At 42.7% G+C, this 16,873-nt stretch overlaps 1 protein-coding gene across 1 annotated transcript in view; it reads left to right on the forward strand.

The window, feature by feature from the left end:
• Positions 1-10,898, forward strand: part of LOC125460920 (uncharacterized) — an 83,433-nt gene extending 72,535 nt beyond the window's left edge. Inside the window, exons 30-35 of the mRNA XM_059652623.1 lie at positions 1,979-2,149; positions 3,064-3,162; positions 3,268-3,456; positions 6,276-6,374; positions 8,898-9,014; positions 10,654-10,898. Of these exons, the coding sequence (XP_059508606.1) occupies positions 1,979-2,149; positions 3,064-3,162; positions 3,268-3,456; positions 6,276-6,374; positions 8,898-9,014; positions 10,654-10,790 (812 nt within the window). The 3' untranslated portion in view covers positions 10,791-10,898. The remainder of the gene's footprint in view (positions 1-1,978; positions 2,150-3,063; positions 3,163-3,267; positions 3,457-6,275; positions 6,375-8,897; positions 9,015-10,653) is intronic.
• Positions 10,899-16,873: the final 5,975 nt, after the last annotated feature.

The following is a 16,873-nucleotide window of genomic DNA, read 5'->3' on the forward strand; positions in this document are numbered from 1 at the left end:
ACTATTGACTCTCAATCCATAAATCTCTCCTCCACTTTGCACAGTAGAAGTCTTTCCTGATTTCAATCTTGACAGCCTATTTCTAATTTTATGTTTATGATCCTGTGGATTTGTTTGGCCCTCCGTCTCTCATACTGAAGGAAATATCTTTCAATATACCCAGTATCTTATGATCAAGCCACATTTCTGCAGCCAACCACCATAATTTCACCCACTGCATCTCTGAATCATTCAGGCAAAAATATCGACCTCCATTTACACTTTCTAAGATGCAGTGCCTCAAACTTGAACAGAGTTAACTGGTGTAGTCTAACAGGAACTTAATGCAACTAAAATGTACCATTCTTCTTCTGGTGAGGCCACACCTGGAGTACTGTGTGCAGTTTTGGTCTCCTTACTTGAGAAAGGATGTACTGGCGCTGGAGGGGGTGCGGAGGAGGTTCAATAGGTTGATTCCCGAGTTGAGGGGGTTGGCTTATGAGGAGGGACTGAGTAGATTGAGATAATATTCATTGAAATTCAGCAGGTTGAGGAGGGATCTTATAGAAAATCTTATATAAAATTATGAAGGGAATAGATAAGATAGAAGGAGAGAGGATGTTCCCACTGGCAGGTGAAGCTCTGACAAGAGGGCATAGCCTCAAGATTAGAGCGAGCAGATTTAGGACTAAATTGAGAAGGATCTTCTTCACCTAGAGGGTTGTTAATCTATGGAATTCCTTGCCCAGTGAAGTAGTTGACACAACTTCAGTAAATGTTTTTAAGGCTAGGGTAGATATTTTTTGAAGAATAAAGGAATTAAGGGATACAGTGAGAACGCGCGTAAGTGGATCTGAGTACACGAAAAGATCAGCCATGATCTTATTGAATGGGGGAGCGGGCTCGAGGGGCGGACGGCCTACTCCTGCTCCTAGTTCTTGTGTTCTTCAAAAATGAAAGAGGTGTCATGGGCTATGGGCTGAAAGTCTCCCAGTTATTTCTTAGTGAATATTGGCCGAGCTGATAAACAGCCAAGCACTGAACCCAGCTACATTGGTCAGGCTGAAGAGGATCCAGGTATCAGTGGGATGAGCTAACGGTAGCTCTTCACACAATGTTCCTCATCACCTAATTCGCTCTCCTGCTGTGCTGCAGTTAGACTATCAAAATTGTGGATCTGTAACTCTGTTAGCAATAGATGGGTTAACAGTATTGTAAGCAGTTGTACTGTGATTAAAACAGTGGGCACTAATGTGTATGCAGCAGCCCACAAACATTCGACTACTAATGTCATGCAATGCAGTTTTCATCCTGGAATGCTGCTAATTTCAACTTCCTCAGTAGTCAGGTGGCCCATTCAGCGAGCTGCTCAGCCATCAAGAGCCTTCATGTTCTCCACTGCTTCAGTAGTGATCTCGGCTAAAGATGTTAAATCGTCAGTAGAGTTAGGGAAGGAAGTCAGTCCGAGTTTTCCACCACCTAAGCTTCCCCACCCCTTCCTTTCTCCACTGGAAGCCGATTGTTAAGAGTGGACAGGTTCATCTGTGCATCTGACGCCTCCCCATTTGTGAACAGACACTCATTATTCAGTGCAGTAAATTCTCGAGATTGTGCATGGGTGATATTGGGCTGGAGTGGATCATCCGCTCGTGTGAGAATCTTTTCAATGTTCATTCCACTGATTTTCTTCAGAATGTAATTTCAGATGAGATCTATTGGGGCAGACAATCCAGTTCCCACCAGATTATCACTTGCATGAGGCTGTGGAAAGAGCCCACTGATCAGCTGTCAGTTCAAACCCTCCAACATGGGAAAGACATGGAAAGGGCTGAAAGAAAATGAATTTGAGACAAATTGTCATTTCTACTTGGTTTTTAAGGGCCATCAAAGAAGTAACAATTTACTTTTCATCCATGGGCATTTTCTGCTGATATTTTCAAGTATTCTCAAGGTTTCTGTGTCTTTAATTTAACATTTTTCTCTTTGGGAATGATTCCAGAAGATCTGAGTTTGACCTCCGTCTCCACCACCAGTGCTGTGATCTCCTGGGCCCCTCTTCGGAGTGTGAATGCTCTGATGGGCTGCAGTCTGCAATACTACAGCATTGGGAGCCCCAGTATTGTCCACACGCTCAGCCTCGTCTCAGTCAGTACAGAGGCAGTGATCACAGGTAAGATGTGAAGTCAACTGGTCTTCATCTCTGTGGGCAGACATTCACATTCTGTAAAAAATCACAAAACACCAAGTAAAATCTTAAACTTGTCATGATCTTAGAATATGCCAAGGTGTTCAACAGTTAATTAGTTTGTCACTCTTTATAATGGACTGTTAGATAAATTGATCCTTTAAGCCACAGTGGGAGCACTGGGGCCTCTGAATTACAGTTGGTGGGTTCAAGTCCCACTCCAGACATCTCAGTACAAAAATCCTTGCTCCTGCTGCAGCCAATGATTATTACCCTCCAAGCTCCCTTAAACAGCAATGTGGTAATGATCCGACAATCTATTGCAGCGATGTTTTTTGAGGGATGTGTATTACCTAAGGCACAAGAGAGAAGTGCCCTGGTTCCTTAAAAACCATGTTGCAGGATCATCTACAGGCATCTGAGAGCAGAGGTGTGATGAGGCTGCAATGAGAGCAAAGATTTTGTATCGAGATGTCAGGAGTGGGACTTGAACCCACTGGGCTGATCATCTGGCAAATCTGAATAGGTGCTCCTGCTCAGAATCACGCAGGTTTTACGGTGCTGAAGGAAGCCACTGCAGCCCCACAGCATGTTAAAGCAGACAGCTCAGCAACACAGTACTCTGCACACCCGTGTCACCTCAGGACAGAGGTTAGCCTGAGATTGCAACCACGAGAGGTTGGTCACTGTCTAACAAATGTGGATGGGATGCTCCAAGGATACCCTGGTGTACATCACCGGAAGACAGCGTTAATGTGAGACCATCCATGAGCGTGTTTATGGTTGATCAGTCTGGGACTGTGAGAATAATATTAGATAAACTATGTACCCAACGCATTGAGTGAACAATTACTGCAGATTTCAGGAACTTGTGGTTAATCATGAGTATTTCTTTTCAGAGTTGGAACCAGACAATACTTACATCATGTCCATCGCATGTGATACACTCGCTCCATGGACACTCCGCTCCCAGTATCTTAATGTCACTACTCTCCCAAGTATGTATTTAGCCAATTTATTATAGTTGCAAAGTTGGCTTTTGTTCACAGCTAGAGAACTGAAATGTTTTCCTCAATCTAACTGAGGCTCTGTTTTATTGGCAGCTTCAAGATTTGTCAGCAACATATGGGCTTCCCATATAACCTCATCTTCTGCCATGATTGGCTGGGATCTGCATGCTACGGACACTGCCCTGATTGCATCCTACACCATTAGCTATGGTCCTTACGGCAGTGATAGACCTAAGAAGAATGTAATTGCTTTCCCTCCAGATACCAAAGTGACCCTCAATGGTAAAGACAGGGTGACTAACTCTGAGGACATCAAATGACTGGTGTTGGGGTTGATTGGTCAATGCTGCAGTGGCTAGTGTTTGGGCTGGCGGTGTGACCACAGTGTGCAGGGATAGGGCAAGAGACGTAAAGGTTCTTCACCTTAAAGGCACAGCCAAAGTGATCTGGTATAATACAGTGTGATTTTGCAACCTATTTCCTGAATTATTTCAAATTTTCTTGCAATTTCTCCTCGGTTTAGGACAGAAAATCACTAATCTTCATGTTGAATTCTGCTGCAGAACCCACTTCTATCAGATTCATGTCCTATCTTTATAGCAGTCATCTTCTCAATGGGCTAAGGGGTTTGATTGATGTTCCTACACGATTTACTTATTATTGTAGATTATAATTATATTTAGATTATAAAATAACAGTCAATGAAGGGGAAGAGCATTAATTGTGACAATGACCTGTGAGTATGGGAGTTCAGAGGACATGTTGTGGCTGTACAGGATATTAGTTAGGTCAATTCTAGTCTCCCTGCAATAGGGAAGATGTTATGAAACTTGAATGGGTTCAGAAAATATTTCCAAGGATGTTGCCAGGGTTGGAGGGTTTGAGCTATAGGGACAGGCTGAATAGGCTGGGGCTATTTTCTCTGGATCATCAGAGGCTGAGGGGTGACCTTACAGAGTTTTATAAAATCAGGAAGGGCTCGGACAGAGTGAATAGGCAAGGAATTTTCCCTAGAGTAAGAGAGGCCAAAACTAGAGGTCATAGGTTTAAGATGAAAGGAGAAAGATTTAAAAGGGACCTAAGGGACAGCTTTTTCACACGAAGGGTGGTGCGTGTATGGAATGAGCTGCCAGAGGAAGTGGTGGAGGCTGGTACAATTACAACATCTAAAGGCATCTGGATGGGTACATGAATAGGAAATGTTTAGAGGGAAATGGGTCAAATGCTGGAAAATGGGATTAGATTAATTTAGGATACCTGGTTGGCATGGACTACTTGGACTAAAGCGTCTGTTTCTTTGCTATACATCTGTATGACTGTCTGACATGCATCAGCTGGGAGGACAGATGTACTAACATCAGTGTCCTCAAAGCAGCCAATAGCACCAGCATTGAGTCCGTGATCATCCAAAGCCAACCCTGCTGGGCTTACCTTGTGCGTAGGATCCTTGAGTTCTGACCACCAAAACAAATCATCCTCAACCAGCTCAAGGAAGGCACTCAAACAAGAGGATGACAACGGAAGTATTTCAGAGGTTCTCCAAAGACTTCTTTCAAGAAATACAACATGGATGTCACTGTATGGTAGACACTCATTGAGAAGAAAGTGTCTTGAAGGAAACCTCTGTATCAATGGAAAGAATTCTTCAAGGGGGCAGAAAAAGAACTGGAGAAAGAAATGTCGATGATCTTGAGGCCAAGGTCTGCTTCCACCTCTTGGAAACACCAGTCAAATGTGTGATTAGAGTTTCCACTAGGATAGGATCACACTTGGGCCAACAGAATCCATGGCCAGTGGCATAGGCAATCATACTCTTTACCAAGCGATTGCCAACAATGACGATGAGTAGACGTAGTTAATGATGTGTAAGGAAGGCTTGCACTGAGACCAGCAAAGATACTTGGCTTTGGAGCCTGCAACCTGAAAAGTGATTGTTGGATTTTCTGGAAAAGGTTATGGGATTCCTGATGGATATTTCCTCATTTGAAATTTTAATGATGATGCAGTGATTCATTGTGGTTTGGGAAACTGAAAGCAAGGTAGCACAAGAGAAGGATGCACAATACACCACATATCAAACCTAATATATTACATAGCTACACAGATGAGAAGTTACGTATGAGGATCAGTGTATCTCAGCAAAGAGACAACGGAGGGCATGTGACTTCTACGTAAAGATCAGTAGGATCAGCTACATGGGCAGTTCTAACGATAGGTGTGCAAGTGATGGCCTCATTACAATTTCAAACACCATCCTCATTTCAGATAATGTCTTTGATAACTTGTAAGGACTGCCCTTGTTTTAGGGGTAGGAGATGGCTGAGTGGTATTAGCGCTAGACAATTAATCCAGAGATCCATGTAATGTTCTGGGGACCTGGGTTCAAATCCCACCATGGCAGCTGGTGGAATTTTTCCATTGAAATTGAATTCAATAATAACCTGGAATTAAGAGTCTAATCATAACTGTGAAACTATTGCTAATTGTTGGGGGGAGAAAAAGAACCATCTGGTTCACTAATGTTCTTTAGGGATGGAAACTGTTATCCTTACCTGGTCTGGCCTACGTATGACTCCTGACCCACAGCTATGTTGAGTCTTAACTGTCCCCTGAGCAATTAAGGATGGGCAATAAATGCTGCCTGGCCAGTGATGGCCACATCTCACAACTGAATGAAAGAAAATCATCAGAATCAGCAAATAGGCACAGGACAGAAGGAATCTGAATGGCTATTTGTTTCAGTGATGACTCACTGCAACAATAACTCAGCTGAGCCCAAAATCTAGCCACTGAACCTGACCTCCTTTAGTAATCTCACTCCCTGTCAAAAGCCATAATTGAATTTGCCTGTACCACGCTTCCAGGCAGCTCATTCCAAATCCAAAACAAATGCCATGTATAAGGATAGCTTAGGTGGGTTAAAGGGTCTGGGTGGGATGCTCCAAGGGACAGTGTGGACTTGTTGGGCTGAAGGGCCTGTTTCCACACTGTAGGGATTCTATGATTTTATGTTTTGATTCTTCCGCTTTTAACCTTCTAACAATGTATGCTTTAAAGTTGTACACAGGTCATCAATGTGTTTCATTGTTTTCCTTGTTCAGGTCTGAGTGAGTCAACTCCATACATTGTCACTGTTTCTGTGAAAACTTCCTTTGGAGAAGAGGACACGACTTCAGTGTTGTATTTTAAAACCAAAATGTGTAAGTTTTCCAAAAATATCACGTTGTTAATTGTTTTGAGTTGGACAGAGTTATGCAGTTCTGAATATTCACTGTGGACTTCCAGTCCTTTGTCTCCGTCATGAAAATATCGCCAGAGTGCGCTTCAGCTACATCCTATCACCTTCCTGATCTGACTGACTCGGTCTGTCTAAACCCTGGCTCAGCCAGCAGGGCCATTGGAAAGGTGCAGTTATACCAAGCTGAATCAGAACGGGTTGGGGGGTCTTGACTGGCATCATGCTTTCAAATTCCAATACTGGATAGAATGTGGAATCTTTACTAAAATAGGGAACGTGACCAAAAAACATTTTTTAAGGGTGTTTGAGTTTTCTGTGTGGTAACTGAGAGGGTCATTATGTTGATGTGGGGCACAGACTTGCAAAAAACATTTGATAATATGCCATTGCTTTGCCAGCGTTGATCAAACCCCTGGAGTAAAAGGGATAGTGGTGGCTGAGGGATCAGGAACTGAGAGTAGAGGTGAAGTTATTAAGCCAAACTTAAAGATTTGATATGGAAAATAATTACTAGAAATGATGATGTTGGGTAATCTATGAGGCTCTAACTATGTGTTTTAATATCTTCCAAACTGCGTTCTGCGTTTAGATAGAAACGTAAAAAGGAGTAGGACGTTCAGCCCTTTAAGCCTACTTAGCTATTCAATATGGTCATGGCTGGACATCTAACTCATTACCTGCTCGCACTTTCTCCCCTTTAGTTCTAATTTCTCCTTGGAAAAAGTTCAATGTTTTGGCCTCTGCAATTCTCTGTGCCAGAGATGGATTGTGACTCCTCGTTCTGGACTTCCTTGTCATCAGGAGCATCCTTCCTGCATTCACCCTCTTTAATCTTGTTAGAATGATAGGTTTCTGAGACTCTTCTCATTCTTCAAAACTCCGGTGAATATAGTCCTCTCTTCAGTCCTGCCATCTCAGGAGCAACAGTCAATACAGTGTGGAGCTGGAGAAACACAGCAGTCCTGATGAAGAGTCCTGAAATGTCAGCTTTCCACATCTTCTGATGCTGCCTGACCTGCCGTGTCCCTCCAGCTCCACACTGTATTGACTCTGATTCCAGCATCTGCAGTTCTTGCTAGCTCAGAGACAATGTTATGTTTAATTTTCTTACCGGCCGCACACGCCTCTGAGAGCTATGTGTGGCAGCAACTTCTCTCCTGACCAGCGTACCAAGGCCAGTTGCCATGCATGGAACAACGGAGCAGTTGCACTCGTGCGCAGCCTAAATGGAAAGCCATTCAGCAATCAGTCTGGTAAACCTTTGTTGCACACTCTCTGCTGCCGGAACGTGCTTCCTCAGATAAGCAGACCAAAAGTGCACACAGTGCTCAAGTGTGGGCTCATCAATGTCCTGTACAATTCCAGCAAAACATCCCTGCTCCTGTACTTGAATCCTTTGGCTAGGAAGGACATCATGCCATTTGTTTTCTCCACCACCTGCTGTCTGATTTGCTTTGTTAGTACTATTCATAATTTTGCTTGTAAGATAAGGTTCTGCTTTATTGTTGAAGAAGTTCTGTAGCCTAAAGTGCCTGTATTTTAGTGAATGACCATCATATTATATAAAAGAAGCGTGTGGCCTATCAAGCCATGTTTTGTGCTGGAAACTGACTCGTCCAGCAGTGACATCAGCTGGGATCATAATACTTGACTGCAACACAGTAGTTTGTGAAATTGGAAGAACGAGCATGTGACATCCTGGGTGTTATATGTAAAGGCATGGAGTACAAAAGGAAGTAAGTTATGGTAAACATTTATAAGCATTGCTATTGTCTGCAATTCGAGACACTGCACATTTTTAGGAGATTTGTTGAAGCCTTTAGATCAGATGGAGAAAAAAATTCACAGGCATGACTAGAGACTTCAGAAAACAGGATGGATTAGAGATGCTAAAGTTGTTCTCCTAAAGTGAGAAGATTTGATGCAAACGTTTACAATCGCGAGAGAATACATTGGGGAAAATGCCTCCGCTTGAGATACAGATCTGACAACACAGATGTTAGGTGAATGGACAAGTCACAAAAGGCAACATGAGGAAAACCATTTGGATGCTGTGAGTATGTATGATCAGGAATGCACTGCTCGAGACTGTGGAGAAGGCAGACCCAACCATGCCCTGAGAAAGGAATTGGGTAAACCCCTGAAAGTAAATATATTGGAGGGAAATGGAGAACACCAGACATGAGACTAGCTCAAATGCTGTTCAAGAAAACGTGACCAAACAAATGGTCACCTCTTCACTGCAACCATTCTAAAATTCTTAATTAGCACAAAGAGAACTATGCGTGCTCCATAGATCTCAATGAATGAGAACTTCATGATGCTTCGAGAAGCCACTAGGTTTGAGCATTCCTCCAATAATTGCTTACGTTACCCAGGTGGTACTTAGAGTTTTACAATTTTGCCACTCTGTTTTACAGCTGAGAGATTTCATTCAGTCATCTTTTGATTTGCCTAAACCATTTAATTTGTTTTATTTGCACAGTGATTGACGTGTGCCTGAGCAATCCGTGCGGAGCCAATGCCTCCTGTATCCACCAGGACAGAAGTTTCCGATGCTCCTGTGGGACTGGCTACACCTGGAATGGATCTGTCTGTAGAGGTGTGTGATGGGGATCAGGGAACCCAGTGGGGAATGAACTGAACACACTGCAGCCAGATCAGACTGGAGACTGTGTCATTGTTCTAAACCAGACTAGCACAGTTCAGATCTCTAGTTTGGTTTATTTATCATGAAAGTCACCGCATGAACAGTGACATTCCTCATGTTTGGACATTCAGATATGAGTAAATGTGACTTGGTGAAATCTTCAGAGGGTCTCTGTTTAATAATGTCCAGGTTGGGAGGGTGTGGTGGAAATCAGAAAATAAAAGGTGGGGGCACTTGGACATAACCCTCTAATCTTACTCGTTATCAAACGAACCTAATGTCAATATTTGCCACTCAATCTATTTGTGTCCAAGTCGAAAAGGGATTTCCAGTGTTGGTGTGCAATCCTAACCCGCTGAATGCATTGGCTAAAAAAGAAGCACAAAACAAGCCCAAAAAGTCGAGAGAAACTCAATCGATCAGACAGCACCTGTGGAGAGAGAAACTTACTCCATAAAGTCATGCAGTAGGTGCTCCCTTTCACAAGCCTCCTCTTTGCCTGATGCCAGTGACGGTGCCTACTCCTGTGATACCATTTCACAAATGCCCTACAGACATGGAGCAATTCCTCATATATCACCGAGGCGATGATTCTCCACTGCACCATTGCAATAAGACCTTATCCTGACCTCACTCTGTGTTTCCACATGTGTAGTCCATGGCTCTGAAAGGGGTTAGTACTTAGGACCAACATTCTTCCTGAGCCGTGTGGCCGCATTGTCAGTGGCTGGCTCTGCACATAGTTTCTGCTTCTGGAAGCTGCTGCTGTGTACCGTCAATGAAGCTACAGGCTAAGCTCCAAGGAACATTGGCTGAGGAATGCCATAAGTACCACCCACTGTGATCATGTCAGATGGACCTGTGGGAAGAAGCTTAGGAACTCAGTGTGAGATCTAACATGCAGTCCTCCTCATTGCCTCTGTAACAATGTTGATCTTATTAGTGTAACCTCTAACTAGTTGCAAACATACAATAAACTACATCTTGTTAATTAAAGGAGCCTCTTCAAGTTCGACCATGGAGTGGCTTTCATGTGTCTCACTAGACCAAGCAGACCCGTTAATTTCTTGCACTTCGAGGATTGTAGCAGAAACCTTCACCTTGAGTAACAGCTCAGGCTGTGTTGTGTGCAGGTGTGCTTATGCAACATAGTGGTTATTAGTAAGGAGCCAAAATGATTGGTAATTTTCTCTAGCAAGATTATCAAGTATAGGCAAAATGTGGACTTTGTGCCACGATCAGATTAACCACAATTGTATTCAATGGTGAATCAGGTCCAAGGGGCTGAATGGGCACCTCCTCCTGCTGATTTATGATTTCACGTTCACAGACAAGGAGAACTGAGACTAGTTCTAACACACAATTACTGCCATGAACTGAGTTCAATCACATAATGCAAAGCTAGAATGAAAACTGAGAGCTTCCTGAGCTGGTCATTCAGTGTTACACCATATGGTGTCTTTACTAAAAGGAGGATCAACTCATGTAAGAGCCATATGGTTTAAGCCAAAATTATGCACAGGTAGAAAGTTTCAGATTCACAAACCTGAAGATCCTCCAATGAACTCTTCCTTTCTTCCTAAATCCCCAGATGTGGATGAATGTGAAAGCAGAAGCCACGACTGTCACAGCTCGGCCTCCTGTTTCAACAGCCCCGGCTCTTTCCGATGTGTGTGTGAGGCTGGTTACACTGGAGATGGGAGGGACTGTACAGGTAACTGGTGTTGAAGCTGCAGCTGTGAAAGTCTCAAGTTGCACATTTATTGCTTGGAACGTTTTGATAACCTTTTGTGATGAATTCCAGCATCTCAAAGTTTGTTTCAACCAAAAATAACAATGGAACCTGCGACATTCCTGATCTGATTAACTCAACCGCACACTGCCTGAACCAACTGGGCCGTGGCGGGGGGATAAAACATCTTACTTTATAATTTTGGAGAGTTTATCCCTGTGACCTGGACACCATTTGGAAAAAAAGAGATTTATTGCCCATCTTTAATCATGCTTGAGCAGAGGAACTTTGGACCCTCCATGATGAATATGTTACCACTGTATTCTCCAGCAGGGACTTGCAATATTTTGGCACATCAAAGATAAAGGAACAGTTTTTTGGTGTCCATGCCATAATTGTTTTTTGTTGAGGAGTTGCTGGGAATCCCCTATAACATAACATTGCTGATCTTCCAGGCAGTGGAGATTGTGTTTGGCAGGCACTGTTGAAGAAGTTCAAGATGAATTATTGCTGTAGATATTGGAGGGTACAGCATTTTAAGATTGTGTGGGTGGCCTATCAAACAGAGATAACGAGGTGTCGAGCTGGATGAACACAGCAGGCCAAGCAGCATCAGAGGAGAAGGAAGGCTGGCGTTTCGGGCCTAGACCCTCCTACAGAAAAATTTTTTTCTGAGGAAGGGTCTAGGCCCGAAACGTCAGCCTTCCTTCTCCTCTGATGCTGCTTGGCCTCCTGTGTTCATCCAGCTCGACACTTCGTTATCTCAGATTCTCCAGCATCTGCAGTTCCTACTATCTCTGGCCAATCAAGCAGTCTGTTTTTCTGAGACTGTATTGACTCTTCAAAGAGATATTACAGCCTCATTTGGGAAAGCTATTGGTGAGTGTACTGACTTGTGCGTTGCTTATGGCGGAAAACTTTTGGGAAGTTGCAGGATGAAATTACTCACTACTGGATATCCGAAATTAATTTCGTTCAAATAATTTTCTGTGGTAAGGGAGTCTAAAACTAGAACACATGGGTTTGGGGTGAGTGGAAAGAAGTAGAAAAGGGTCCAGAAGGTCAATTTTTTTACAGAAGGCAGTGTGTGTCCAAAACGGGCTGCCAGAGATAGTAGCCAAAGCGAGTACAATTTTGTCATTTAAGAAACATTTAGACAGGAACATGGATAGATATGGAGGATTACATCAAATGCAAGCAAATAGGACTTGATTAATTGCGGAAACTGGGCAGCATAGGCAAGTTGTGCCAAAGGGCCTGTTTCCATGCTGTGTACCTCTGCGACTCTAACCGCGGCATTTATAGGGCTGATCCAATTGTGTCATGTCACCAGTGATTTCTCCAATATTACTGGTTAGAAGATAGCAATGGTGACGCGGGTGAATGTGATGGTCAAGTGTTTAATCTCCCTCTCTCATTGTTATCCAGCAGTTACGTAGCATCAACATTTTATCAGCTGAAGCTTGGATATTGCTCAAATCTTTCTATCTGTCGACACGGACTTCCTCGATCTCTGGAGAGCTGTCATATTTTAAAAGTTATCAATGTTAACATGTCCAGGATGACATCCAAGTGCTATCATTGTGTTGCTTTGCATTGTTCTGTTTCTTCGAAGGGAATGCTTTGATGACTTCAAAACAAAGAATAAATCAGACATGACACGCTCTGCAGGAAACCAAGGAGCTCCCACGCTGGAGCAGATTTTGTTGAGAATTCCTTTTGTGAACTTTGCTGGGAAATTATCTTCTAGCTATTCTAGACTTATAGATAGACAACTGCTGCAGTCAAAAAGCCAGCATATGTTTGTTTTTGTTTTGTTAGAACTATCTCCTTTATCCCTGGGAACAATCCCTGAAATTCTTGGGAACTGTAATCTGAGTAACCAGCTATGAATCTGTTTCTTTACAAGGCATGAGCCTAAATCTGGGGTGCAGCAGCAAATAGTTTCAGATTCACGAAGCTAAGCACACCGCAGTGAACTCTTTTTCTTCCTTCTTAACCCTCAGATGTGAATGAGTGTGAAAGTGGAAGCCACGACTGTCACAGCTCGGCCTCCTGTTTGAACAGCCCCGGCTCTTTCCAATGTGTGTGTGAGGCTGGTTACACTGGAGATGGCAGGAACTGTACAGGTAACTGATAATGAATCTTCACAATGGAAAATACTTCTACTTCCATCTTTAGTCCTGCCTAAAGAAGTGTCCTTGAATAAGGGTTGAGAGAGAAAAAGCAGAGAATGGTAACGAGTGGATGCTTTTCAGATGGAGAGTAGCATGTAATGGAGCCGAACAAAGTTCAGTGTTATGACCATTGTGTTTCTCTTTATAAACACATAATATGGCCTTGAATCCATGAAGGACAATTTTAAAGATTAACCACAATGCACAACTTGATAACATAGTAATGAATGGAAAAGGTGATAATAGACTTCAGGACATCATAGACAGACTATAGAACTTGGCAGACAAATTACAGATACCGTTCAATGTGGGAAGAGACATACAAGATGTAGCATGAGAAAGTAAAATAACCATAAGCATTCCATTTTGTGGGGATTTCACGAGGGGAATCATTAACAGTGCAAGTTTGCAAATCTTTTATTCGGTAAGATGATCAAGAAAACACATCAGATATTATAAAGTAATTCTGGCGTTAAATTTTTTAAAAAACGCAAACAACTCCCATTATGTATACAATTTTGGCCATCACCCTTCAGACCTTGGAGCGGATCCAGAAATTTGTCTTAATGCTGCGACCAGGGTTAATGTATTCCATTTACTGTGGAATAATTGGAGAAGTGAGGATTGCTTTGCATTAACTCGATGTAAATGAGCAACCTAAGTTATGTATCATAATTATGAGGGATTTTTCCTTGCTTGAGTGAAAACAAATTGCACATGGGCCAATAATGAGAGGTCATTGATTTATAATGATCAGCTGGACAAAGATATATGAAATGAATTTACAGAGTCGTTAATGGTAATGTCATCATATGTCATGGAGAATAGTTAGATTGTCTCTTGTGGAATTTATGGTGCCACTGTTCAGCCCAACTCTGACGTTGACACCCATTTGATCCACTCAGACATTTACATTGCGTTGTGAATTATTTATCTTCAATGTTGACAATTCTGAATTTGCTGATATCTGTTGCTGTTTGAAAATGTATTGACCATTAAAAATATCTCTATGAATAAAGAAATGCAACAAATCAGAGCTGTTAACTGATTTTTCATTTGATTGCAGAGTTCCCACACATCTAGAAATATATTCAAAACTTTTTAATGGATCTACATTTCTGGAACGTCACCTGCTGGCTGGCTGTTCACACTCTGACCAAAACTAATTTGGACCAAGTTTTTGTCAGTCATCAGCCCTGCAATAGGTGCTCAGTCCAACAGTGCTTCCAATTCAAAATATATCCAAAACTGCATTCCTCCATTTCTGTACTCTTGTGTGTTGTCACCTTCCATAGTCCCTCCTTTGGTTCTCATGCCTTCAACAGTCTAAGCCCCAAGCCTCTCCACCTCCTGTTCCTCCTCCGTAAGATGTTTGTCAAAGCTTATCACTTTGAATCTTAGGTCATCTGCCCTGATGTCACATAATGCTGCTGAGTATGGAAAGTTGTGTGATATTCTTACCTGTATAACACCTTGCAATGACATGACATTTTAAAGCACTACACGATTGCAAGGTGTGGGATAGTTGCCACACCTCACACTACTTCTCATTTTCTAAATTCTTCTCCCATCTTTATCCTGTTGTGCACAATGCAATCCTTGGGATTCAATCATCTGTGAATATGTTTCTTTTATAAGGCTGTGTCCTAATTGGTATGTGTAATAGTACAACTGTTAAAATTCACAAACCTGATTTGATTTGATTGATTTTACTGTCACATGTACCAAAATGCAATGAAAAGCTTTGTTTAAGCGCAGTACAGGCAGATCACAGCAAGCAATGATTGTACAGATCAAAAAGACTTGGAGACATACAGGTTATATTGCAGGTTATGTTGTTTGAGGCTTAAGTCCATTCAACAGTCTGATAGCGACCAGAAAGAAGCTGTTCCCAAACCTGCCTGTGCGTGTGTTCAGGTTTCTGTATCTTCTGCCTGACAGAAGAGGTTGTAGGAGATCGTTACCGGGATGTGATGGGTCTTTGATGTTGGCTGCCTTTCCATGGCAGTGAGCTGCGTAAATAGAGTCCATGGGTGAAAGGTTGGCTTCCATGATGGTCTGTGCTATGCACACCCCCTTCTGTAATTTCTTACCATCCTGGGCAGGACAGTTGCCAGACCAGGCTGCTATGCACCCAGACAGTATGTTTTCAATGGTAGAAGTTGGTGAAGGCCCTTATGGATGGGAGGAATTGTGCAGGTAACTGGTAATGTAAAAATCCCAGTAGTGATAGCTATCAATCCTGTAAGCAGCTTCTGAACCACCTAACACGTATGTACACTTTCCTTAAAGGAGTGCAAAACTACACACAGTTCAAGATGTGGTCTCATCAAGGCCGTGTACAACTCAAGCATAGAATCAACCCCTCTCTTAATAAAGAGTGGCTTTTTTAAAATTTACTCATTTTGTGTGTTGTGGGCATCGCTGGCTGGCCAGCATTTATTGCCTATCCCTAGTTGCCCTTAAGCAGGTGGTGCACTGCCTTCTTGAACCGCTGCAGTCTTCCTGCAGTGGGTTGACCCGCAGTGCCATTGAGGAGGGAATTCCAGGATTTTGACCCAGCCACAGTGAAGGAATGGTGGTACATTTCCAAGTCAGGATGGTGAGTGACTTGGAGGGGAACTTGAATGTGGTCGTGTTCCCATGTATCTGCTGCCCTTGTCCTTCAGATTGGAGTGGTCATGGATTTGGAAGGTGCAGCTTAAGGATCTTTGGTGAATTTCTGCGTGCATGTTGTAGATAGTACACGCTGCTGCTACTGAGCATCGACGGTAGAGGGAGTGGCTGCTTGTGGATGTGGTGCCAATCAAGCGGCTGCTTTGTCCTGGGTGGTGTCAAGCATCTTAATGTTGTTGGGGCTGCAGTCACCCAGGCAAGTGGGGAGTATTCCATCTCACTCCTGATTTGTGCCTCGTGGATAGATGGTGGACAGGCTTTCAGGATTTAGGAGTTGAGTTCCTAGCCTCTGACCTGCACTTGTAGCCACTGCTTTTAAGTGGTGAATCAAATTGAGTTTCTGATCAATGATAACCCCCCAGTATGTTGATAGTGGGGTTTCAGTGATGGTAACACCATTGAAAGTCAGGGGGCTGAGGTGAGATTGTCTCTTATCGGTGATGGGTATAGCCTGGCATTTGTGTGGCATGAATGTTACTTGCCACTGGTCATCTCAAAGCTGGGTATTGTCCAGATCTTTTGTGCTCCTAGGATGTTGCTTGGCCTGCTGTGTTCATCCAGCTCCGCACTTTGTTATCTCTATTGACCAGATCTTGTTGCATTTGGACACAGACAGCTTCAGTGTCTGAGGAATCGCAAATGGTGCTGAACATTGTGCAATCATTGGTCATGAAATGTATGCAATTTATGTGCGAACATTTTTTTAATTTGGATTTTAGGCTCCTAGCATATGGGTGGTGGCCTATTTTAATGAATGGGTTTAGAAATGAACTAAGTCAGTCTTTCCAGAGGCTGCCATTCCAGAGTAATGCCAGAGGCTAAATGGTGGATAAACAGAGGTCCGATCATACATTTTTCTAATTAGAGTTTTACTTCTGGTTCACACACCATACCTCGAAACCCACTTGATTACATTATGATCTGTCAAGTTCACTCCAGTCGACCTATAATTAACATTTTAACCTCTCCCCTCCCAAGTTCCTTTGGCTTCATGCACCCTGCTAGGTTGTAATACACAATGACAAGTTCTCCTTTCTGCTTTCTAAAATTAACTAATAAATGCAATAATAGTTTTTTTAAAAATCAAAAATATAAAATTCAATATGTATTCCCATTTGTTTTTAACATACTGTCAAATTCCAAACATCGTTTTTCACGTATTTCTAATTCTTTCTTAAACCTTGCTCCATCCTTCATAAAGCAATTAAATAGGTGACCCATTGCAA

The sequence above is a fragment of the Stegostoma tigrinum genome, chromosome 18 (genome assembly GCF_030684315.1).
Source record: "Stegostoma tigrinum isolate sSteTig4 chromosome 18, sSteTig4.hap1, whole genome shotgun sequence".
Lineage (NCBI taxonomy): Eukaryota > Metazoa > Chordata > Chondrichthyes > Orectolobiformes > Stegostomatidae > Stegostoma > Stegostoma tigrinum.